Genomic DNA, 26449 nt, shown 5'->3' on the forward strand with positions numbered 1-26449 from the left:
GCTCCTTGCATACTAAAATCAACTTACCCAACAGCCATTCTCACTGTAGTGGAAAATTGGTAAACATCTACAAAATGAAAAAATATTCAGTATTATTGAAATTGGTAATTCAGTACTGGAGTATAAGTATTAAAAAATTATTTAACAATCAAACACAAGTTGAATATATTTTTAAACACATTGCAAGATATATGGATTCTAATGGACACCGGTTAATGTACAGTTTCTTACATATCTTCAAAATAAAAACCAGTAAAGAATTTTTTTTAAAATCCAACAAACATTTACCTAAGGCATGATTAACTTATATATTACAGAGCAGTCAATTTCAATAATGTCAATGTCATTGAATGGTCTGGCTTTGGTATCCAGATCATCACCATGGTGCAACTAATTAGACATGACATACTTGGCAGATCTTCGTGTGATACCAGGGGCTATTTAAATCGGGCAAGTTGTAAGATAGATGGCATCTTAATAGACACAAATGTAGTATTCTTTTTCTTACATATCCTCAAACACTGGGTTTAAAACAAATTTAAACGTTTCTTCCAATTAAAACTTATTTATGGGCGCTTGCATTTGCAGATAATCACAGAGCAATTAGTTTCATGTTAAATTATACATCACTAAGAAAACAATCAATTTCATTTGTGTTTATTTTATTGGATGGTATATCTGTGGCAACCTGGTTATCTCCTAGGAGCAGCCAATTGTTATTTGTAATATTACCCACTTATAGTCATAATAGTGCAGGTTCACTGTGTAACACAGAGGTAGAAATATTGAAATGTTATATAACAATCAAATTCACTGACGTGGAACACTGTCGTGGTAGAATAGGCCACTGTGGAACAGAGCTGTTCTGAAAGAAGTGACTGTCTTTGTCCACGAAATGGGTAAACACCAGAAGAACAATTCCAATAAGCAGAGGAAAAATCCTGAAAGACATGATTGTACAATAAAACACAGAATTACAAAATGAACTACATTAATTTGTAACTTAGTCAAATGAATAAGTTACTGTTTCCTGCATTACAAAATAATTTAACACCCAAGTATATTTTACCCAGCATCATTTTTATCTGCTCAGCTATTTCAAAATGCATACTCTCCTCTTCTCTTTTTTTTTTGCACACTGTGAACAATCGTGTAAGTCTTCAAACTTGAGAGACCGACAAACAAACAGACAGACAGACAGACAGACAGACAGACAGACTGACTGAAAGACACAGATGAAACCTACAGTCCCATCCGGTTGGATCGGTAGGTGACCAATAAAGGTAAGTATTTTACATCTCAATCAGTTAATTTTGTGAACACTATAATTTTACGCAAAAATAAACCTGAAATCAAATAAAAGGCTAAACAATCACATTCCTGCACACTCAGTTCATATTGGGCTATTTGGTTACACCTAAACCTTAAATTAACTCAAATTTCTGTTGTAATAAATAATTACTTCCGGAAACAATGTTACAGTTTTACTTACCAACAGAATGCATAAACAGTGTGCATGAACACATGACTGACAGGCTTCCTCTGAAAGGAAAGGAAAGGAATGTTTGTTTTAACCGTCTGACTACTGCAGGCGATTATCACGCCCGACGTCAAGCCAATCCACATACTGTACAGTATACAGTGCATTCCCCCCCCCCCCCCATTCATATTTTCCGCCGTTTTGCACACAACACTCACCAGAAATAATAATACAAAACAGGAAACAGATTACTTGACATTATGGCAGCTTTAGTTTTTCTTTTTCAATGGAAAATACCTGAGAATTTTGAGTTGAAAAGGTGGTTTTCGGCAAGTATATTCGCTTGACAACAATGGCGGCACGTCGTGGTAATTTTGAGGAATCAATAGTTGATTGTGATGGCTAATTTGATAATAAATTTGATTGTTTTACCAACAATGAAAATCACCAAATATTGGGATATGAATTGTAGTACATTTTTAAAATACATGCTTGCCAGAAAAACAGTTATTGGGAATAATGGACATAAATACTGGATATATGGCCACAAATGCCGGTAAGTAAACAGACCTTTTTAGATTTTTTGCCTAATTTTAATCAACATTAACTGATCTAAAATATCATATAAATTACAAAAACCCACTAAAATAATACTTACCGATTCAAGTATGAACTTAAGTGAAAATATGTGAGTAAAAGTTATAAAACTTATAAAAGTTATATAATTATAAAACATTTAAGTGAAAATATGTGAGTAAAAGTCATAAAACTTAAACCCACTCAACATGTCTTTTGCCAAAAATTAATCCAGTAGTCTGAAGGTTAAATAACACCTCAGCCAGAGCTTCTAGAATCTTTTTTAAATCCACTAGCCATGTGATCGGTAATTTAAAACATTTACAAGCCACAATTAAAAATTCACTAGGCCCTACTTCACTTTAAGTTAATACAACTTTACTAAATAATAGTAATAATCAGATATGTCACCTAAAGACAGAGATAGAGGTTAAAAACATTAACGTTGGAGGATTGGGTTGGGGGCAGGATATTCAAATTTACAAAATAGACTTAACTCCAACATTTGAAAAAAATTATTTACTAGCCCAACATTGAATATCACTAGCCACGGGAATGGGCTACCATAATGTAGAAGCCCTGCCTCAGCACATTTTAAATTATGGCCACTTGGTGTCTGATTTAATGGTTACTAGTATTTTAACATTTGGTTGACAGAGTGAAAGAGAAAACTTGCTATATCCCCTCCTCCAGTTATTAATAAAATTAAAAAATTAAAAAATTAAAAATAAAAGCAGGTAGTAATGTGGTAATTGTAATACAGCCTAAAGAATACTATAAGAAATCCACTGCCACTATATATACTTAGCCAAAAAGGTTAAGCAATTTGGTAAATGAGCTTACCGTATATTGCCGTGTATTAGCCGACTTTTGAAGTCTAAAAATACTTTCCAAAAGAAGAGAGTCGGCTTATACACGGAGGCAACAAATTGGTACATGAAATTTCGATCGAAAACACTCCCGACCCCGACTTACAAATTTTGATCAGACCCTTAGAGCCTTTCACAGCTTATGTAACAATAATTTGTGCACAATATAAATAATACACCCTGTCATGCAATATTATGTAGTTATTTGTTCTTGAATGCATTAATAGTTTGATGAATAATAATAAAAATTACTTGTTTTATTGTCATTTCAATGGTAAAAACGTGTTCCGCCATCTTTGTTTGACACCTCTGTCCATATCATTTTGTAAGCTCTTATTTGATTGGATTACAACAGCCATGGACCACAGAATCGTTTTTCTGTGTGGAGGGGAAAACAGGGATTAAACATGCCTTAATGAGTTTATTATTTGCTGTCCAGTAAATAATTTAATTACTTATGTGCAATGATATGTTGTTACAGCTTGAATTGTTTATTTTCCTGTTATGATTTATCGGTGCTAAATTATTTTTGCACGGCATGGAAGACGTTAGCATTGCGATGACGATTACCGTGTCTGTAATAATTAAAGGGGGAAAAAAAAGCACAAGTCTATTTGTTGACAGTATTATTGAAACCAATACAGTATACAACTGGACAAAAGATGACTTCGGCTTATACACCAGGCCGATGATTTTGTACTTGATATTTAGGGTCAAACAAAGAGGTCAGCTTATACAAGGAGTCGGCTAATACATGGCAATATACGGTAAATAAAAGAAAACTTGTGTCTCACAAAATGAAATCAGACACTGGATTTAATTAAGGCATCATTTGTCAGTATAAGTAACAGGAGATTTTCAATACAAAATGACATGTGTGACTGTCACGACGTTAAATGGTTCTTGGGGATCCATACACGAAAATCTGAAAATTGTTAGTAGCGTGTCTGAGCACACTGGGCATTGACAGTGGTACCATGTCGCCTAATGTACTCAACGTAACCAATGTGGTGTTGATGACAGCATCATGGTTGTCAGGAATTTGTGACATCGGATAAAACAACCTTCATTTTCATCATTTATGGGAATCTGAAAACTTTACTGAAAGCATTACAGTGATGAAATCATCATGCCAGTTGTCATTCCGTCCATGCAGCAGCATCCAGGCATTTTGTTTCAACAGGCCAATCCACACTAGTATTCAGCCACACTAATGACAGGACTTCTTCAGAGGAACAATATTGAGGCACTAAAGTGGCTTGCAAAATTGCCCGACTTGTTCACTATTGTGCAGGTATGGGATTTGTTTGGTTGTAGGGTGCGAGACAACCATGCACATATTCACAACATCCACAACCTTAAAAATCACTATCACTATTCCAAGAGAAAGCTGTGGTATGTGCTTTCCTGTCTGTGGAAAGTGCATATAAAAGATCCCTTGCTGCATTAGGAAAATGTAGCGGGTTTCCTCTGTTTACTACAAGTCAGAATTGCCAAATGTTTGACATCCAATAGCTGATGATTACTTAATCAATATGTTCTAGTGGTGTTATTAAACAAACCTTTTTTTAGATCTTAAATAAAAAAAAATAAAAAAAATTCCTTAATCTTGAGAAATGGACCTGAATGCAAAACCTTCAGACCTAAATGCAAAGTCACAACTGCAATCATCGTTGAAAAAGTAATACATATATCGTCTTTTGATTTTATCAAGGGGAGATAAAAATAAGTGAACCGTACCACACTGGTGTTGCTGTTCGTAGTTTCATTCCCAAGTCGAGTTCGTATTCTCAGCAATGCTTCCAGAGCATAAGCCATTGTCAAAAAGAGTGTGCTGATATAAAAACTCTGAAAAATTAATATATAAACTTGTAATCAAAAGACTTTGATTATCATTACTTTTTGTTTTATTGAAGTAATTCTAGACTACAAAGAATAATAATTTACTTTTTTTTTTATTACACATTTTTATTGAAGTAATTCTAAGCTAACAAGAATGGTAACTATTAATGCAAAGCTTCTGTACTGAATATGTCTGACATGGACAGCTATTTATGTTGTAACATTAACTAGTAAAACAACATTCTTAGTGGGTTTTGGAAACATATGGTTTAAACCTAGGTTAAACCCTGGGTCATGTTTACTGTGCATTTCACATGTCTGGTTTTCAGTAATCCTAGTTTAACACTGGATTACAATTGTATTGCTTGTTTAAACCTGCCCTTGACGTGGTTTTTCACTGGGTTTGCTCGAAGTAACTTTTCTTCATGGATAATTTCGGCAGCAAAATTGTGTTTTACGTTAGTATTGCAGAGCCATGAAATGTGAACGTATTTTAGAGATCATTTGAAGCCACTACAGAAACAGTGGCGTAGCCGGGGGGTTCGAACCCCCTCCCCCTTTAGACAAGATGCCCTTTTGCCTGGGTTTTTTTAGCACGACTGTATAATTAGATCCACCCCTTCACCATGTTCGTGGCAAATGAACAACAAAGCGCCTGAGATATATAGAGAATAATAAACGAGATACCAGTTATCAAAATTATGTCCCGAATCAAATAATTTTTAGTTGTCGCAAGCTTTAGCGAGTGACAAATGAAAAGTATTTCACTTGGGACATACATTGATAATAACTGGTACTGAGTTTGCTATTCTATTTATTACCCCAGGTATGTTTTCTCTAAATGCCTTTATTTTAGGCGCACATGCATGTACATAGAAACAATGTAAACCACTTCACACACTGTTCTGGGTATTGCTATAACTTTGCATTTTAATCACGTTAACAGATAATTTTCAAAAACAAAAGTTATCGTTATTCTGCTAAAAATATAAATAATGATTTGCATCAAAATGACATTTTGTTATAAATTTAATATTAAAACAGTCGTGAACGCAAACTCATTAAAGTACATGACATCATTTTGTGTGTTTGCCAAATCGCGATGATGTTATATTTAGTACCGACAAAGTCATTGGTTTGTAAGCGTCAAATCATCCAGTAATATTGTACGTCACAACACTGCATAATATTTCTCATTGAGAAAATACGGAATTTTTTTCCATGTTATGAGTGGTCACTGGGGGTAATAAATATAGTGATTTATTAAATTAGTAAAAATAAACATTTTCTTCATGGTGTATGAACTGCACGAAAACAGGAAGTACTAGTAATGAACGTTGATCGGTTACCACCGGTATCAAAGCAATAAACGTCTATCATAGACTGCAGTCTTATAATGACATACTTTCGTGTTTGTCTCGTCTTAATAAAGGGGGAACAAGGCGGTACAGGCCCACAGTTTTGAAGATTTGACCATACGTTATCTCGGTGCCCTCAGGCGTATGTGTTCCATGTTTTGTTTTGTTAATATTATGTTAGAATTAAAGGGAAATGCCAATAACAAAACGTTTATTCATATTTGCATTATTACCAACAGCTATGTAGAGTTCTGTAAGCATTTTTGCATTATTACCAACAGCTATGTAGGGTTCTGTAAGCATTTGACATGGATTATAACTAATATTGTGAGTAAAATGATGGAAATACATGGTGAAACATTTTCAGGCCAGCTCATTTTCCCAAATATGTCCATCATTTTTGACAGAATGTGAAGGTTTGCTCCACATTTGGGGGGGGGGGGGGGGGGGGGGGGGGAGTAGGTAGCTAATCCTCCATCTCGAACACGAATGCTAATAATATACCGGTAACAAATTTCAACTACAAAGTGATGAAGTGTAAGCTATTCCTCACTTATGTCCCTTTCCAAATCTGCGGGTAACCCATGTAAAAATTGTGGTTTTGTAAACACGGGTAAAACACACACATGTGAAATGCACCACGGGTGTATGTCTTGGTCAAGTTTTTCAGTGTTTTACGTAAACCAGTGTTAAACTTAGGTTTTGATATAACCCAGTTTTTTTAAACCCAGACATATGAAATCGGCCCTTAGTGTTCAAATGGAGAATAATATATATTTTATGAGACGTAAACTAGCAAGTATTTTGACGATTTAATAATTAAACAAGCATTCTGAGAGTACTGCTATTTAAGCAATTCATGTCCCTTACCCGGCCCAACAAAAATGTTTTTGCAATGGTTAAAGATATACAGATGAAATTTTGCATATATAGCTTTATCATGTAATCAAGTTTAACTTTCATGGCAGTTTACCATTTTTCACAGAGTTATGGCCCTGAATTTAGGAGAAACAAAAAAGTCAGATTTTGTTTTTCATATCTCCTTAGTTAACAGCCATAAACTGTGAAATAATGGGTAAACTGCCATGAAAGTCAAATTTGATCTGTAACAGAAAATGATAAAGCTATACACAAAATTTCAGTTCAATAATCTGAGGCATTGCAAAAACATTAATTTGGAAAACATATTTTAGTATCTCCTAAGATCAAGGGCCATAACTCTGTCAAAAATGGGCAAATCGCTATGAAAGTCAAACTTGATCTGCAACAGAACATGATAAAGCTATACATTTCAACTAAGTATTTTGAGGCATGGAAAAAAAATGTCTGACAAACAAAAGTTTTGTATCTCCTAAGTTCAAGGGCCATAACTCTATACAAAATATGGGTAAATCGCTATGAAAGTCAAACTTGATTTGTAACAGAATGTGATAAAGTTATAATACCAAATTTTATCTCAGTATCTCAAAGACGATGTGATAATATATGATGGAAAACTGTATGTGGGATGGACGGAGACAGACAGACATAGATGGAAACCACAGTCCCCTCCTGTTGGACTGGTAGGGGACTAATAATAAACATTTACTCAAAACCACTGTGTTTAGCACAAAGACAGTACCGTCATGAGTGCAGAAAGGTAATCACAGGGGCCAGGGCTCCCTGGAAAGTTGGATTCTTTGAATAAGAACAGTATAGTGCTTGCAGCGAAGATAACCGAGGCAAGCAGATCTGCTATTGACAGCTGGAACAGTGGGTACACCTGAAAATTAACAAACAAAAATTCCTTTAATTAAATTTGTTCACTAAACATTCTAAGCATCTAAAAACTTGATACAGAACAATATTTTTCTTTTTCTGGCACCCTCACAAATGTAGTTTTGTATCACCTACCTGTATATTTCAATTGTGCATTAAATTTGGACATAACATTATTGGTTGTAACAAATTAAACAAAATGAAATGATTTTAACATAGTTTCAATTCTCAAGTTATGTGTATGTGCTGCGTACATGGACCCAGACAAGTTTTGTGTCTGTGTCCATTTATGCAATTACCAGTGTGGTTTGTATCCACTTGTGTGTTTTTAGACAGTAGCACATCTTTCCGTACCTACTGCTACATAATCTGGATGGCAAAAAAACATATCTGCAGCCGTACACTGGACTGCAGCCGTACACTGGACTGCACCGTATAAATGGACAAAGTCCCATGTTATTTCATTGTGTGGATTTTAATCTGCATCAGCATAACCCTAAGTGGACACCTTACTTTAAGGGCTTGCATTCGAGTTAAAATATATTAATAAGAGAAAAAAATTAAGCATAGATACTCAATACTAATCTTTTTCTCTGAATGCTACTGTGACCACATTATATTTTGCAGTGAAAAATAACTGCATTTATAAACCAGTTCTTTTGTGAATGTTCTTTAAAAAATAATTTGGAAGATGTTACAAACTGAAATAGTAAACTTTATACCCAACTGATATATTATGTACTTAAACTTAAAAATTTTAAAAACTTATTTAGTTTGACATGTCAGTCAGTGTAAAAATTTGCTTACCTCTGGAAAACATATTTTCTTGTGACAAATGGAGCACAATATTATAGAACCAGAACCAAGAAAACTGAAAAACAAAACAAAAAACCCAAACAAATAAGCAGTTATAATAATTGCAATCAAACCTGCTTAAACTACCATATCTAATATGTATCCACCTGTCTGAAGAGACCACCTTATAATTTATTATCCCAAAAAATCTAATACTAGCCTAGTAGCACACGATAAAGAAAGAAATGTTTTATTTAACGCCACACTCAACACATTTTATTTACGGTTATATGGCGTCAGACATATGGTTAAGGACCACACAGATATTGAGAAAGGAAACCCACTGTCGCCACTTCATGGGCTACTCTTTTCGATTAGAAGCAAGGGATCTTTTATATGCACCATCCCACAGACAGGATAGGACATACCACGGCCTTTGATATACCAGTTGTGGTGTACTGGCTGGAATGAGAAATAGCCTAATGGGCCCACCGACAGGGATCGATCCCAGACCGACCACACAGTGAGCAAGTGCTGTACCACTGGGCTACGTCTCGCCCTAAAGCACACGATAAATTAGCCAGTATTAAGTAGCCAACTGTTCTAAAGGAATGTCAGTTTGAACATTCATATTCATGTATTTAATCTTCAGTAAATGAAATACAAAATAATATCAAAGTTCGACTTGTGCCATGTCATAAATAAGTTAGCATTCTAATGTCAGAAATGTTTAAAAAAAATACTCACATATATTTAAAATGATGAATGGGCACTTTGTTTTATCAAATAATAACTATCTTGTAATGAAAAAAAAGAGTAAAGTTTGTTTTATTTAACGACGCCACTAGAGCACATTGATTTTTAATCTTATCATCGGCTATTGGACGTCAAACATATGGTCATTCTGACACTGTTTTTAGAGGAAACCCGCTGTCGCCACATAGGCTACTCTTCTTTACGACAGGCAGCAAGGGATCTTTTATTTGCGCTTCCCACAGGCAGGATAGCACAAACCATGGCCTTTGTTGAACCAGTTATGGATCACTGGTCGGTGCAAGTGGTTTACACCTACCCATTGAGCCTTGCGGAGCACTCACTCAGGGTTTGGAGTCGGTATCTGGATTAAAAATCCCATGCCTCGACTGGGATCCGAACCCAGTACCTACCAGCCTGTAGACCGATGGCCTGCCACGACGCCACCGAGGCCGGTATCTTGTAATGAGAAGTGATATAAATTAATAACAATGTATAATAATGTATGATGCTTATCAGTGTGTTTGTGAAAGAACAATAATGGAAATTATAAACTTCATGTTTCAAAACCTATAGATTACTATGCCCATATAATTTATGATAATGTGTATACATCAGTTACCACACACTATGCCTTATTTTTATGCCTGTGCCCATAAACATAGGTTATAAGCACAAACTAAATTATATTATCATGTGGTGAAAAATACTGCAGTTTGAGCAAATAACAATTAATGTGTTGTATTGTTGACAATATGAAAATAATTCTTACCTTAAAGAAGATGTGACCATATTCACCATACCTATAACTTCCATCTGAAAATGTACCAAGACTAATGTTACATGATGTCATTCATATTCAATAATTAAATGCCAATAATTATATAATGTATTAACTTAGAGAGGAGTTTCCTGGTAATATTAATAAATAAAATGACACACTTTTTAATGAATTGTCACAATTATGGACATTAAAATGACCAACCACTGGGGCAAGTTGGTATCATGGGTGAACCAGTTTCGGTGAGCATTTAAGCATTCGATTCTAAAGCACATCAATATATATAAACAGACAGTTGTTATCCAAATAGTTACCTTTTTATTAGTATTTCTACACTTCAAATGAGCACTAAACTGGCCGCTAAGTAGCTATGTTTACCGCACGTGTCAAAAACTGTACCATGCATCCATGGGCGTCAATCCAGCTTTAAAAGTGGGGGGGGGGGGGGGGGGGGGGGGGGGGGCGGGGGACGTGTTAGTGAGTGAGAGAGAGAGAGAGAGAGAAAGAGAGAAAGAGGAATGTCAATGAAAATCATAAAGCTACACTTTAGTGGTTAAATTTTTAATTTTTGTTTGTTTTTTGTTGTTGCTGCTGTTTTTGGTGGTGGTGGTGTTGCTTTTGCTAAACGAAAAAGTGTGGGGGGGAGACTCATATAGATTGTCCCCCAGTGTTGAAAAGTGAGGGGGACACGTCCCCCCTGTCCCCCACTGATCGACGCCCATGCATGTATCAGCAGTAAATACTGTTAACTGTGTAACCTGTTTCAGAATCGGTGAGTGAAACAGTAAAAACTTTCCAACACAAAACTTTTCTGTGTTTTATCAAAACATGTATGTTGTTCAACAAAACATGTACTTACACGGTATAATAATTTATAAAAATTATTTCAAATATTTTAAGGCAAATTACAATATTAACGGATAACATTTCAGGAAAATGAATATAACAATTTTGATGTCTTGCAATTGTGGTATAAGTTGAGCACATGAATGGTTATAATGTAAAAATTGTGAGGTTAAAAAATATAAGCTGCATTCTTATTTAATAACAATATAAACAGATATCCAGAAAGATATTTATGTTAAAACATATAAGGACCATATATTTTTGGCAAGTATCTGTAAAGAGAGTTTTATCAGCAGATGCTGTGACAATCATGTGACTTCAATAACGAGATAGCAGTACAGCTGAGAACAGACAAAAATAGTTTTTAAAGTTAAGTTTTCTTTCAAATTAGTCTCTGAAATTCATAGAAAAAAGTATTAAGAAATGTGCCATGTTTATGAGTGGGTTAAGCTCAATCTTGCTTTCTTTAAAGGGACATTCCTGGGTTTGCTGCAATTTTTAAGATGTTATCGACTAACAGACTTTTTAACGATTGTAATTACATATCAAATATATTTTTCTGTATAAAATATTAGTGGCTGTATATTAAACCTGTTTCTAATCGTTTTAATATTTGTACTAGGTTAAATTTCATTTTATTTCCTAAAATATTGTTTTTTCATATGTACGAATTTATTTGAAGACAAAATCCAGTTTGGGCTTCTTAGAAATATTAAGATGACCGGAAACGCATTGAATATACAGACACTGATATTCTAAACAAGAAAATATATTTAATATGTAAGTTTAATCATAGAAATATTTTATTAGTCTGAAACATCTTACAATGGAGCAAACTCAGGTATGTCCCTTTAACTTTATTTTTATGAACATTTCTGTGAATGACAAACATTAGTTTACTTTCCCCATGCAAAAGTCAACGATGTCAGAAATCTTCAAATATAGGTACTGTTGCACACAAACGACACAATCACCGAAACGGGCCCTTCACCGAAACAAGTTGAACTTGACTAAACTGTTTCTGGAGAGTTGACCAGCATTCCTTATAATGCTGGCAGTGCAGCAGTTTTATCGTGGGGGGGGGGGGGTGTCTTGTAATTCTCATCAAGAAAATATGGAAAGAGTTCGACCCGTAAATTAAAAGCTCCAATGACTAACCCTAACCCTATACTACCCTAACCATTGAAAGGGGGGTACGGGTCGAACTCATGCTGAAAATATATTGTAAAAAAAAAAAAAAAAAAAAAAAATTATCTTAAAGGAGAGGACAATTAAGGCATTTGGCCTGATATGCATATTCAATGATATATAATGCACATTATTGCTTAATATCAACATGTATAAACATATAGTTAATTAATAAAATGGTTAAATGTGACGGCTATTATATATAACGGGCGCAGCCATTTTGTACCATCTCAGTGAGTACGCCCTCTGGCGAGCTGGTAGTTACGTAATACTTAACGCGTAACATCAGGAATGAGCCTTAGAACTAGAGAAACACAATCTACCTGGTTTTTGCTGGATGATAAATAGCCATACATTGCAATGTTCTGTAATAATACACATCCCAGTAAGCCAGCAATAAGTATATCCAGCACTATATATATTATTTTTCAATACAAAATAAAATACCATTGTCAAAGTGGCTACACAACAAGTCGAAACAATGAACAATGTTTTGCCCATGCATTAACCTACGTACTGAAATGATACACGGAGTGTTTCTTAGTTAATTGGTCTATGCTGTTGGTTGCTTCTACCTGTGATTCCTGATTGGCAGGTGTGTATTTGATTGGTAACCAAACGAGCCAATTAATTGACGCTGTCTAGACACAAAAATACATACCAGTATTGTGGAATATTACCTGTCGCCCCTAAAATTGTAATGGACATGGTTTATTTCTGTAAATAGTTCTGTAAAACTATTGATTAAGTAGACTTTTCCATCTAAAACCACAGAATTGACCAATTATGTAGTCCCAAAGAAAAGAAAATTATCACTTGGGTATCGTGGGTTGTCGTTTTAGCTCCAACTTAACATATCAATAGGCCTAATAGTGTACATTTTTCCTTTGGATTATTAAACAGAGAAAAATACTATAACCCCATTTTGTTCCGTTAATGCAGCTTGAAATATATTTAGTTAAATAGTTTATTATATTATTACGTCATTTATGCTGTTTTACAAGTCAGGTTGATCAAAGAGAAGCGCCTTGTCGAAAATGACTGCATTTGTTTACACTGTACATGGGTGCTTCTGTGATAAAAGACGCAAACCCAATTCGCCAACATTTAAACACCGATATGTGCCACAATAACGGCGGTTTTCAGTTGGGACAAAAATTATTTATGAAGGACATGTTACCACTTTATGGGTCAATGCTATATACCACGTTTTGGAAGCGAAAAGCTCACTAACAGGGATCTTGAATATGCGGTACCCCTCCAAATCAGCATGTCGCCAAAGGCCTATTGCAAAATGTTTCTTAATATTTTTCGAATAAATTTTGTAATAATCTAAGGTTTCTTTGATTAAGTAGTTTATATTCAGTTCGGAATTTAATATGCAAGTGACAAAAAGTCAATAAATGTAAAACTCACGAAAAAAACGTGTCGGGAAGGGTCAAAATTTAGTGTCGCCAAGTTTATGTCAATGCCGTAACGAATACATATCGATCCAACATCTCCCGGAGTAGCATGGTAAATGAAGAAAGTCAGTGACGTCATCAAGCCTCTTCATAATGGCGCCATTTGTGAATGTTTGCTGAGACTCGCAGAGGTAAGTTTCTACGGTTTTTGACCGATTTCTTTGATTTGATAGAAGGTTATGCTTATTCATAGTCAATAACGTAACGTACATTATCCTAAGACACACGTTGTTTTTCAAATATTTGTTTTATCAACAGATTCAGAGCGTTGAACAAGTGGTCGAGGTGTCACCAAAATATGCATTACGCCAATATATGTAATACAATGAACACTTCTTGTACATGTTGTCAATGCCGTAACGTCAATACCGTAACGTATGCCGTGTACTGAGGATGTGTTACGGCAGTGACATGCATTTAGAGTGGGCCTATGCTCATTTCAAACAGCAACTTTGATTTTATTTACCTATTTTCTGATGTTCAGACCCCATCGGTCTATTGTGGATGCGTTAGTCCTATATAGTGCTATGCATTTTATTTGCAGGCAATGCCATCTAAGAAGAAAGAGCCCCTCAGTAACAAAGAGAGGCAGAGGCTATGGCGGGCTCGCAAAAGGGCAACCGTGCAGACCCATGCGAGCTATCTAGAAGCAGAGAGGGAACGCCACACGGAAAGAAAAGCTCTAGGAAAGATAAAAACTATAAAAGATATGACCAGAAAAGAAAAGGAGGCGCAGAGAAAGAAATGGCGGGGAAGCCAGAAAAAACACAGGAGTGCCGACGCTGATGCTGAATTGGAGCGTTTAACCCCTCCCACGAGTCCCACTGTCGCAGTAGAGCAGCCCCCACCGGTTCAAATAGGAAACCAGCAGCAGGGGTCGGCGAATCAGGGTCGGAAAAAGGTGCGCCGTGATAGGGCCAAAGCCTACAAGACAATAACGAAACTTAAGGTGAAGCTGAACCATGCTAACAAACGAGTAAAAAAGGTACAGAAACGGCTTGAGAGAGCGAGGGAAACCGTACAACTAGAGAAGTTTACAGGTTCCCCAAGAAGCAAGGCAAACAGACTATTAAAATTGAGGGACGAAAAGACATTAAGAAAACATTTGACATTCTATTTTACCATTTCTGATGCACTGAAACAAAAATATCATGCTTTAAACTCGCAAAAAGAAAAACGCGCCGTGAAGCGCATTGCCGGTACTAATTTTCTCATTAAATATCGCCTCTTGAAACACGCAGCGACTGCTTTGTGCATCGAACGTAGCGTTCTAAAGTCGACTATGTTAGTGAGAAAACGGAGACGCGATCGTCACAATGATGAAATCATTGAAAGCGTTAGAGCGTTTTACCTTCGCGATGATGTCAGCACTATGCGCCCCGGCAAAAAAGATTCTGTGACAGTGCGGCATGTGGATCATCAGAAGCGCATACTAAACGATAGCATGACAAATCTGCACTTGAAATACTTGTGCGAAAATCCAACAAAAAAAGTCGGTTATGATTTCTTTTGCCGCCAGAGGCCTGGATGGGTATGTCCGCCCCAAATATGCGATCGCGAATCTTGCTTATGCAAAACACACCAAAATCTGCAGCTAATGAGCGACATCCTATTCCGTAACAATGTCATCACGGTCAGAGACCCAGAGTTGATTCTGGAATCTCTTTGTTGCTCGACTCGAAACAATGAATGCATGTATCGGGAATGCAACGAGTGCAATGAGAAGCGGGTAATCTTCCAACCGTTTGAACAAACCCAATCTGTTCAGTGGGAAGAGTGAAGGGTCATTGAGCATGAGTTTAAAAACAAAACCACTGGGGATGTTGAAACAACGCGGAGGACGGGTAAGGTCAAAATTGACGGCAATATAGGTGAACTGACGGACAGGTTTGAGGCAGCGCTAACGCGAAAATTGGCCAGGCACACTTATAATATACGACACCAGTACCGCGAAATCCGGATGAAAAAACTCTGTCTGGCCGAAAATGAAATATTGGTGCACTGTGATTTCAGCGAAAACTACACCCTTAAATACGCAGAAGAGATACAGAGTAGCCATTTTGGGGGTTCGAATCAACAAGCCACCTTACACACTGGAATGTGCTATCTCAAGGGTGAAGAATTCGGCTTTGCAACGGTATCGGGTTGTAGGAGGCATGACCCAGCCGCCATATGGGCTCATTTGAAACCAATACTGAACAAAGTGTTGCAGGAACACCCACATGTTGATACTGCATACTTCCTCTCAGATGGCCCCACAACCCAATACCGTTGCAAAGCAAATTTCTACCTGTTGAGTACATTACCACACGACTGGGGAATGACTGGGGGTGTCAATTGGTCTTTCTTGGAGGCGGGACACGGGAAGGGGGCCGCGGACGGGATTGGGGGTGCCATTAAACGAAAGGCCGATCGCATAGTAGCACAGGGGAAGGACATTCCCGACGTTATCACCCTCGTGGAAGTGCTGATGTCTGAGAATACAAATATTTATATACATCACATAACTGACGACGACGTCATCAAAGTGGATGACTTCCTTAATGCCGCTCCGCACACTGCCTGGAACAATGACCTTTCATCAGCTGATTTCTTTGCAGAGAGGGCAGCTTCTTTCCCGTCGATTGAGTTGTTTTTGTCAGGGGCTACACTGTGGGTGTTTTAAGCTAGTGAAGCATGTATTTTTGCAAGGTGAAAACAGAAATCTGCAAACTAGGCCTACTACTGGTGGTGAGTCCATTCCGTCGACTGAATGAATCAACCAGGAGCCCACACCAGCTCAGGTTGGTCCCCTACACTCGAAACATGCAGCTGATGCAAAAGTTGTTTCCTCCTTACAAGCAATTCATGAATTTTCCAATGACTTAGTTGGTAAATTCTGCGTCATACAGTATGATGGAAAACCCTATCCAGGCGTCATAGAAGACGTTGATGACGATTCTCTGAGGATAGATGCCATGAGCCACGTTGGAAGGCACGGAACAAATCAATTTTTTTGGCCGAAAATAAAAGATGACTATGTGTGGTACGAGGAGTCTGACATAGTAACTGTAATTCCTGAACCAACACGAATTGAAGGATCGGAAGAACATTTCAAGGTTGACGGGGTCATATGGGAAGCAGTGACCAAGGCATTAGATGAATGGGTCAGATAGGCTAATCTGGACTGACATGCATGCACGCGTGCGACATCTTATGAGGCATAACTTCAGTGTAGTTTCGAGTGCGAAAGTGGTATAAGTATAGCCTACTAAGTGTATAGTTGACCCAGTGTTCACATGGGTTGACTTCGCGGATAGCTTTTTTGCCGCCGGTGGGTTATGATATGGTTTCCTTTGATCGTGGCAGAAATTTTATTCTGGTTGATGTTCGTTATTGTTCCGGTTCATCGATTTAGTGTTAAATGATTTTTTTTCATGTTCGAGTTTTATACATTCAAAGTCTTTATTCTGCATTACCTACTGAGGATTCGGCTTCATGCCGCACACTGATTTCCACGTTCTATGCCTAACCATGATAACAATAGCTCTTAGATACTGGTAAGACCGTCTGTCAAAGATCTCTGGTAGAAACATGGAACTTGCGTCAAAAACAGAATCTTCAGTAGGCCTAATAAAAGGTCATAAAATAGTAAAATCCATTATCATATACTAGACTATGTAGGCTACAATGCTAGTCTTGCATTTTGCGTAATAAATGTTATTTTTGTATACATGTATTTAAGTTGTTATTCCTTAGAACTGTCTTTCCTCTAAAAGGCCACTGTTTTGAAGCTATGCCTCCAGATCGTGCGCAACTCAGCTGAGTCCCGGAGTCTAGAATATTATTAATTGTCCGAGGTGTCGGCATTCGATAGTCCTTCGAATCAATGGAAATTCAGCCATGATATTCAAAGTCTCCAAGGACAGGATCAATGTGGTCAATACCGTAACGCATGTCAGTCGTAACGCTTAGTAGTCAGCACGAATTTACATTTTATTTCTGCTGAAATCCTATATTTAAGTGTCCGATTTCTCCGATATGCCATTCTTTGTCATGCAATCTAATCGCAACAGATTGTGTATCCTGTATAAATGTTGCCAGTATTCCAAAATTCCTAAATGCTGCCTTAGCTATGGATCAACCTGTACAAATTATAGTCACAGATTGTTGTTTTTAGGAAATTATTTTGATTTCTTGGTAATAAATAAGAAAACATATCTCTAATATGTTAGAAAATTCACCAATTTCGAATATGGTCCGCACCACGTCTAGATGTACTGCAGCTTTGATGATTATTCATGCCTGAAACTATGCGTTACGGCGGTGACATGCTGGGTAAATAGGAATCAGGACCCATATAAAAATGACTGCATATGTCGTGGACTGCGCAAAAACGTGCACTGCTGACACAAGAGTATGTAAGAAGAGTAATAACGGAGTCAGAAAATAATAAAATCTTTCCAAAATATCACTGCTATTTTTTTACCATTTCCAATTGCTAATTGGGTGTTTTATCCCAGAAGCACCCACATACAGGAGATGGCCAGGAGCTGACGTCACTTTGCCCCAAGCTATCCCACCGGACGTCACAAAAACAAACAAAATGGCTGCCCCCAGTTAGGTCTCACTACACAGATATCTTCCGGGTAAGAGTTCATTCATCACGGTCCACTACAGTTCCTAATTGTGGCACATGTTATGGTTCACATATTCACTTCTAGGAAATGGTGAAGAATTAAAACAATATGTATGTTTAATGGTAAGCCTTCTGGCTGTATTTTGCCCATGTTATTTTGTAATATTGTGCATCGACCTTTTGGGACATGGGTATATAGTGCAAGTGACAGCCGGAGTGAATCGGTTAATGAACCACCTGTTCGGACCGGTACTACAGCCAGATGCGGTCATATAGCAAAAAACTGAGACGGAAATGTTCACAATTTTGGAATGAATATAAATGCTTATATAAATGTATGTTCGCAATGGTGTATGTTGTTAGTGCCAACGAGAACCGTGCTATGGGCAATCTTCGCTTGAAGTTGGGCAGTTTAACATGGGTTTCAATGGCAGATGACATCTGTGTAGTGAGACCTTAGCATGAATAATCAAAGATTCATGTTTTTTTATTAACTCAAAAATTACGCGTTTTTCATTTGCTAAAGTGTCAGTATGTGTTGGTGGTCCGGGTATGCATCTTTCCAACACATAAGGCTCTTGTTTGAGTTGACCCTACCTTTAAGCTGAGCAGGGTTTCGACCTCTACTACCCCTCAGGGCCCCTGCACACCGTCACACGGCGCACGCACCTGTAATGACATAAAATAAATTGATTCACCTGCTTAGCATCAAGTAAATGTCCAGTTAAGTTACTCATTTTGACCAGCTTTGTAACAAGCAACTGTCATCTGTTTTGTACAAGTTCTGTTGTCTGCCTAAAAGAAAACAAGGAAGGAAGACAAACAACAAAAACTTAATATACTTCCGCACGTGACGTAAACAACAAGTTCACCAGCAGATGGCGCTATAAGTACTTCGATCTTTTTAGTGATTTTGCCGAGATCTTCCGAATGAGTTTTAGTTAATTAATAATTAAATTTAATTTTGCAGTAATAGTAATAATGTTATTATATTTTTATAGTATATACATTTTTATATATACGATGTATTTTAAAATTATAGTGCATCGATATTTCCGTAAATGACCGTCGTCATAACAACAGGTTATTTACCTTATTTATATAATACATGCTTGGTAGTTAATTCATAAAACGATAGCATCTGCGCAAGAAATGGACCAGGTAAACTTATATTTTTAATATATCCGAGTAGATGTAGGTATTGTGAATGACTGTGTGTGTTTGACTAATAGGAAGATAATTTTGCCAAACATTTAACTGATTGTGACACGACTCGACAAACCGACACATTCGAAAACACGTTTATAAAAAATAAAAAAAATAAAAACTTCTTCTGCTGTAAAAAGGTAAACCGTAAAACAATTTTGGAAGAGTTAAAATGACTGTATAAATATTACATTGGTAACATATTTTGAATATTAAATGTTCTATACGTAAAAGATGGAGTGTAAAAAAAAACACCCCAACAATATTTGTTACTGTAACTGTGGTGACCTTTAACCCATGGAAAGTGCATCAAAGGCTGTAATGAAAGTTAAGAAATTAAATAGAGCCCTATAAGTAAATGAAAGATATTACTGCACCATCGTTATTGCTTCATACACAATAACTATAATATACAGGCTTACCATAATTTATTTTCATATCCAATGTAACAAATGTTATTTTATAAATTAAATATATCATCGATGTCCCAAACTGCCTTCACCTAAAGACAAAAAAACAAATACAATATTTACAGAAATACTACTCTACATTTTTCAGTTACGATACATGAAACAAAATAGATTACAATTAGCTGGACATAAAACAAATCCCTTCTAGTATACAAAAGAGAAGCACTCTCCAGTAAACAGGAAAGAGTGCATCATTTTTAACTCTGTTCAGGCGCATGCGTTGGCAAAAAGTAATTTTCCATTTTTAAGGCCACTATATGAGAACTTTTTTTTTTCTTCTGAAATATGTACAGTGGACGAAAACTTTGTTTCTTATTTGTTTAAAAGGATAAATTCATGTTATCAAGCCATCTGGTCTAGTCCGCATTTTACCAACATCCATTGATAAAAGTTGATGTCAATACAGATATGCATTATGTTCATGCTAGTGAATAGACTGTAAAATATCAATTTTCAAATTAATTGGTTTGTAATTAACACAGTTTATAAACTCAAAAATATTTACAATTGTTAGAATGGATTTTGAATACTATTCACTACAGTAGAGACATAAAAATATAGCATAGGCCCTACTTTTTGCAGATCGAATTTCATACTTGAAAACGAATTCTAAAAATATGGGGCTTAAAAACCATCAAAATTAAATGACTTGGCCTTGTTGATCTGGCACATGTGAGGTCATGTGACACGCACCAAATGTTAATTTATCTTCCTCCATTTCAACTCAATTGCTACGAGTCAAGTGGACCCGATATCAGTAATTTTAAGGAATAAACAAAAACTACTTGGCGAAATTAATGGTTTTAAGGGTTTGTAAAGTTTTGTGTTGAGATACTTGTCTGATCTTTATTGTTAATGAAAATGTTCACGAACTGTGAAGAAAAACCTCACAAATGAACAACAAGCAGACAACAACAAATCGGACTGTGCACAAGAAAACAAAGCTAAAGAAGTTGGAAGCATAACACAGTTAGGGACATTGACATTATAGATACTCTCACCCTGTTGGCTCGTTGTCTCTATTAAGTCATCAATTTCGGGATTTTCACCCTTTTTAAAGTAATATGCCATCCACTGTTTGATTATGTTCCAAGTCTCACAGTAAGTTGTGTAGACAGTCAAGTAGCTAATCTTTTTTAAAGTATATTTTTGTAACATTTTATCTTAAAAATTAGGTTTTCTTCAAATGAACCAAAATAGCTAAAAAGCAAATGACCCATGTACCAATTAAAACATTTGTAGTTTTCTTAATTTATGGTGTCATCTGCATGTGCATGTTTATTTTTACGTACTAGTGAGAAAAGAAGGAAGGAAATGTTTTATTTAACAACGCACTCAACACATTTTATTTACGGTTATATGGTTAAGGCCCACACAAATATAGAGAGAGGAAACCCACTGTCGCCACTTCATGGACTACTCTTTTCGATTAGCAGCAAGGGATCTTTTATATGCACTATCCCACAGACAGGATAGTACATACCACAGCCTTTGTTACACCAGTTGTGGAGCACTGACTGGAACGATAAATAGCCCAATTGGGCCACCGACAGGGATTGTTCCTAAACCGACCGTGCATCAAATGAGTGCTTTACCACTGGCTACGTCCCTCCCCTATGTCCTAGTGAGTGACATCATTAAAAATGTGAGGTTACATATCAATCATTTTTCCATGGAAGCAAATAAGGGCGCTAAAATTTGAAAATGTAAACCTAGGATGTAGGTTACAGTTTTACATTAAAAATATGGCTATTACTACAATATGTAGCCTATAGTCAGTATTATATTTGAATAAATATTTTAAAATATTTAGATAAAAAATACAAATATAAATAACCAAAGCTATTTGAAAAACTAAAAACAAGTTTGTCCCACCTTATCTTACAAGCAATATTTTAAACACCATGCAGAAATCTGCTGACTGCTAAATCAATACATTTTTAAAAATAAAAACAGTTCCTTTTTTATTGATTTCTTCAAGACATAAATTTAACCAAGCAAATTGCAGCTATATATATTCTGTACTTTGTTCTTGTGACGTTTTGTGCTTTGAAAATAGTAAATAACACAACTCAGTAGTTACGTTTATTTGTTCAGTGGGGGGTAGGCCAATTTATAGATTTTTCTGCATTGTTGGTTCAGATAACAATAAAAAAGTATCTTCAGCTAATAATTATAATAAAAGTACAAAGCCGTTTTAAAATAACCAATACAATTATTAAGTATCTTGAATCACCAGTGACCCATGCTACACTATATTTTCCAGACACTATTGTTAATTTTCAGAAGTGTTAAATTCCCCATGTGATTTTGCATTAAAAAATTTCAGCATTCTAACTAGTACTAGTTTATTGTTATATTGTAGTGAGATGCATAGTGATGGACATCATTCAGTCAAATTCAAAAACAATTTTACCTATAGTTTGTCCCATCTTCCTACACTTTTACATCTGCATCATAAATTTATAATATCATATAAAAACAGGATTCAGGGTGTTTACAAACAACATTGTAAATTGTCACAATCATAAAATAGGATTTATTTCATTATATTCTGTGTTACATTTACATAAAAATAAAGACTATAATTTAAAAAAAAAATCTTTTTTTTTTTTTTTTCCCCCCAGGACATTGGAAATACCACACATTGAGCATTACATTGTATATATTTTCAGAGGACAATAAAATAGAATCATTTTGGGCAATAAAAAAATGGGGTTGGGCCTTTATTCTCAGTGTGGGCAGGGATAAAAATCTATGAATTTTTTTTTTTATGGCTTAACCTAGGAATGTGTGCACATCTCGAACAATGTAAAGTTGTAGTCTCACCTATCCATGTTAACATTTTATGTTTTAAAATTTTGCTTTTCAAACTATGGATTGATTATGTATTACTTTACATTTTTAAACAATTAGGTCTAATCTTTTTCAGAAGACTGAGACAGCAGTAGAAGTTGGTCCAGGTGGAGTACCAAAGGGTACAAAAACTTCAGACTGTTACAGAACAGACAATATTCCTACTCGCTTTGACAATCCAGGTATGGTACATGCCTAGTATATAATTTATTTTTGTCTTGCATAATATACTGATGGAAAGAAATAAGGGAATGCATGGTATTTGAGACCAAATTCACCATTGGAGTAGTTACATCTGTATAATTTCAGATATATTGTAGCATTGCATGTCAGTACTGTGGGTTGACATCCAGTAACATGGTTAATTTCCTGATACTTGTGGACAAGGATTTTGGTTGTAGTCAACATTTGATGTTACTACCCGGTACTCCTGTGTTCCTTTATTTCTTTCCATCAGTATACTTATGGATAGGTAAGAATTAAGTCAGTTATCTCCCTTGAATTGGTGCAAACATATTCGTACATTGATTTGAAATGTGTAAGTTTATTGTGCAAAAGTAAGCTTTAAACAAAACACCAAAATATTAGTTAACCAAACCCAGTTTTTGGAACTTATCTATTATGACATATTGTCTCCACCACCCCAATTCAAAACATTCCTATAGACTCACATGTTTCAATTACTGTATAATGACAGACAATATTTAATCCAGTTGACATTTCTTCATCCAAGAATTGGAAATGTTTGACATTAATAGGATTTAAATTTTGTCTTTTGCTTTCTTTTTCTTTCTTTATTATTTTATAAAGCTGTTAATAGTGTTACTAGTCCTTTTTTTGTTTCCTTTTTTTTGTATTGAAAATACACTCAGTTCCTTTTCAGTAATATTTGAAGCATCATTCTTTTGTTTTCCCTTCCAGAATGGTTCAAGACGCCATACACTAAACCTCAGCATCCAATGTACAGGACGACAGCTCAAGTATATGGATCAAAGGCTCCTTCAGTTCACACTATGCCAACTTGTTTTCATGCAAAATCTCAGCAATTTACTCAGGTTCGATTATGTTTGTAAACATGTTTCAGTTTTAAATATATGTTTTGGGTATTTTTTTAATGCATAAACATGTTAGATGTGTGTTTTAGCTCTGCATTGACATTTGCCAGTGGATCTTTTCCAATAGCAATTTGTCTGTCTGCCTGTCAACTGTTCCTCTGAAGTCTATCTTCTCTTATGGTTTTGATTGAATTTATTTGAAACATGGTACCATGATTCTCTAGATATTTTGCATGAATAGAAATTTAAATTAGAAAATTTAAAAGTCTATCTTTTCCTAGAGTTTTGATTGGATAGTTCTAAAACTTGGTATAAGTATTCTCAGGGGAAGTTGTCACAAATTAACAGACATATATTTTGGAAATTTAGAATTTTCGAATTTTCATTAAATTTAAACATTTTAAATAGGAATTGAAAATTGAAAATTTAAAAGTATCTTCTCGTAGAGTTTTAATAGTTCTGAAACTTAGTGCAAGTATTCTTGGGGGCAGTCTTCACAAACTAATAGAGAGATTTGTTTTTTAATTAGAATAAATTTTCAATTTTTAAATAGACATTCAACATTGAAAATTTAAATGTCCATCTTCTCCTAGAGTTTTGATAGTACAGTTCTGTAACATGGTACTATGATTCTTTGATGCATTCTTCACAGACTAAAGGAGAGATTTATTTTTGAAATGTTTATTAAATTTTAAGACAAGTTGATTTTGAGAGTTAGTGTAGATCACTGATAGGCATTTTATTGTTGTTCTTGACCCCTTTTGTTTGGTGTCTTTCAGAATCTCGGTGTTTGTGGTATGTACAGAAACCATTCTCTAAACACAGCACCTGATCGTGCCGGAATATGAGAATCGAACCTAGATAATAAACAGACTGATGTGCAGTTGATGTCACCACCTGTGAACTCGCCGTTTCTTTTAATGTGAAGGAAAGAAATATGCTTGGTGCCATTTTTATCAGAAGAACTCACCTGTGCACTGTTTTTGTTTTAATAATGACAGATGTTGGATTATTTTTAGAAAAGAAAAAAAAGTATCACAAATTATTTTAATCATCTTGTTTTGAATATGGTACTGTCTGCGTAATGTGTACTTGTCACTTGTGTGTTGTACTATACTATAACAGATAATATCACCTGGCTTGTCTTCAAGACTTGTCTCACAATTTTATGTTAGGCCACATAAAACAAATTAGTTGGTGAGGGACCTTTTTTTTTCTTCAAAAAATGTGAGAGGTCAGGCGATATTAATTTTTATCCTTCAGGACTAGATAAATTTCTATATTTTCAGTCAGTGACCAAAATATAGTTTTTTGGGACATAACTGCTTTTATCCTAATTATGATCAGCAGAGGAATATTGACCTTTCACCCTACAATGTAAACAAATGATGCAGTGTAATAATAATAATTAATAACTTTAATATAATAACAAGATATTTAGTATTAGAAAATATATTATTTGGATAAGAACTGTTTTGGTGTATATATACTCTAGATGACGAAGCATTCAACACAAATGGACTTGCTACCGGTACTCTGTAAAATGGTTGTAAAAGTTGTAAAATAAAGTGGTTCATTTCATTTTTTTGGGGGGGGGGTGGGGGGTGTATTATGTAGGATTGCAGGATTCAACATTCTAACATCACATAATAATCTTAATTAATGTGGGTCTTTTTAATTCTCATCCACTATATCTTTTGTTATGTGGCATTATAAAAGAAGAAATAAACACTTATGTGAACTTTGGATTGTTTTTCACAAACACAAAACGATAAACTTACAAGATAGGGCAATTGGGAAGTAGCCATTGTCCTCATGTTTTTTTTTTTTTTAGGGGATGGGGGTTTAGGTTGGCTTGCCAGTTCACAAAACTAAATTGCATCAGGGTTTTTTAATTCTGCTTACTATCCATCAGTTGCCCCTTCTCCAACATTCCCAGAAAATTGTAAGCCCCATTTCCAGTGTACAATTAAACAAAAGATGGAATTTGTATGTGAAATTTGTTGTTTTGGAAATGTGCTAGCCATGCAGGTAGAACCGCTAGGCAGCTAGCCGTTGGGCGATAACCGCACCAATGGAAAGGCAGCCTTATCTCACCATTTCATATTTTAAATTAGTCTTGGACAAGACTCCTTTTTATGCACACAATCCATATGCATTTGTAAAAATTGGACAGATTTGATTAGAATCAAAGAGATTACAGTGTTTTGACTACAGATGTCGGTTAAATATATATTGATAAAGTTAAAAAGTTAACGTTTGTATTGTTTAATGACATCACTAAATGTAGAGCACATTGATTTATTAATCACTGGCTATTGGATCAAACATTTGATAATTCTGACATGTAGGTCTTACTATACAGACCTCTTATTTTGAAATTCATGTTAAATTGCCAACTTCAAATCAATATTACTAATAGGATGGGTTCACTTCCATTCCAAAGATATATTCCTGGTACTGTATCTTTATTTTCACTCCAACAATTGAGAAAGAATATTTCTCAGATTCGCTGTATCTGTCGTTACAAATAGT

General features: G+C 35.5%; 2 protein-coding genes across 2 annotated transcripts in view; one reads left to right on the forward strand and one right to left on the reverse strand.

Moving 5' to 3' along the window:
- LOC121369176 (transmembrane protein 116-like) overlaps positions 1 to 19160 on the reverse strand; it is a 35597-nt gene extending 16437 nt beyond the window's left edge. Inside the window, exons 1-8 of the mRNA XM_041494090.1 lie at positions 19026 to 19160; positions 10204 to 10247; positions 8691 to 8754; positions 7747 to 7887; positions 4666 to 4773; positions 1493 to 1542; positions 819 to 941; positions 28 to 67 (exon numbers count right to left, since the gene is read on the reverse strand). Coding sequence (XP_041350024.1) covers positions 28 to 67; positions 819 to 941; positions 1493 to 1542; positions 4666 to 4773; positions 7747 to 7887; positions 8691 to 8754; positions 10204 to 10247; positions 19026 to 19064 — 609 coding nt within the window. The 5' untranslated portion in view covers positions 19065 to 19160. The remainder of the gene's footprint in view (positions 1 to 27; positions 68 to 818; positions 942 to 1492; positions 1543 to 4665; positions 4774 to 7746; positions 7888 to 8690; positions 8755 to 10203; positions 10248 to 19025) is intronic.
- Positions 19161 to 19354: 194 nt separating this feature from the next.
- Positions 19355 to 25904, forward strand: LOC121366306 (UPF0691 protein C9orf116 homolog). The gene is made up of 4 exons (XM_041490802.1): positions 19355 to 19488; positions 22936 to 23041; positions 23781 to 23914; positions 24694 to 25904. Exons 1-4 carry the CDS (start codon positions 19480 to 19482, stop codon positions 24760 to 24762), a joined length of 318 nt encoding a protein of 105 aa, XP_041346736.1. The 5' UTR covers positions 19355 to 19479; the 3' UTR covers positions 24763 to 25904.
- Positions 25905 to 26449: the final 545 nt, after the last annotated feature.

The sequence above is a fragment of the Gigantopelta aegis genome, chromosome 3 (assembly GCF_016097555.1).
Source record: "Gigantopelta aegis isolate Gae_Host chromosome 3, Gae_host_genome, whole genome shotgun sequence".
NCBI lineage: Eukaryota > Metazoa > Mollusca > Gastropoda > Neomphalida > Peltospiridae > Gigantopelta > Gigantopelta aegis.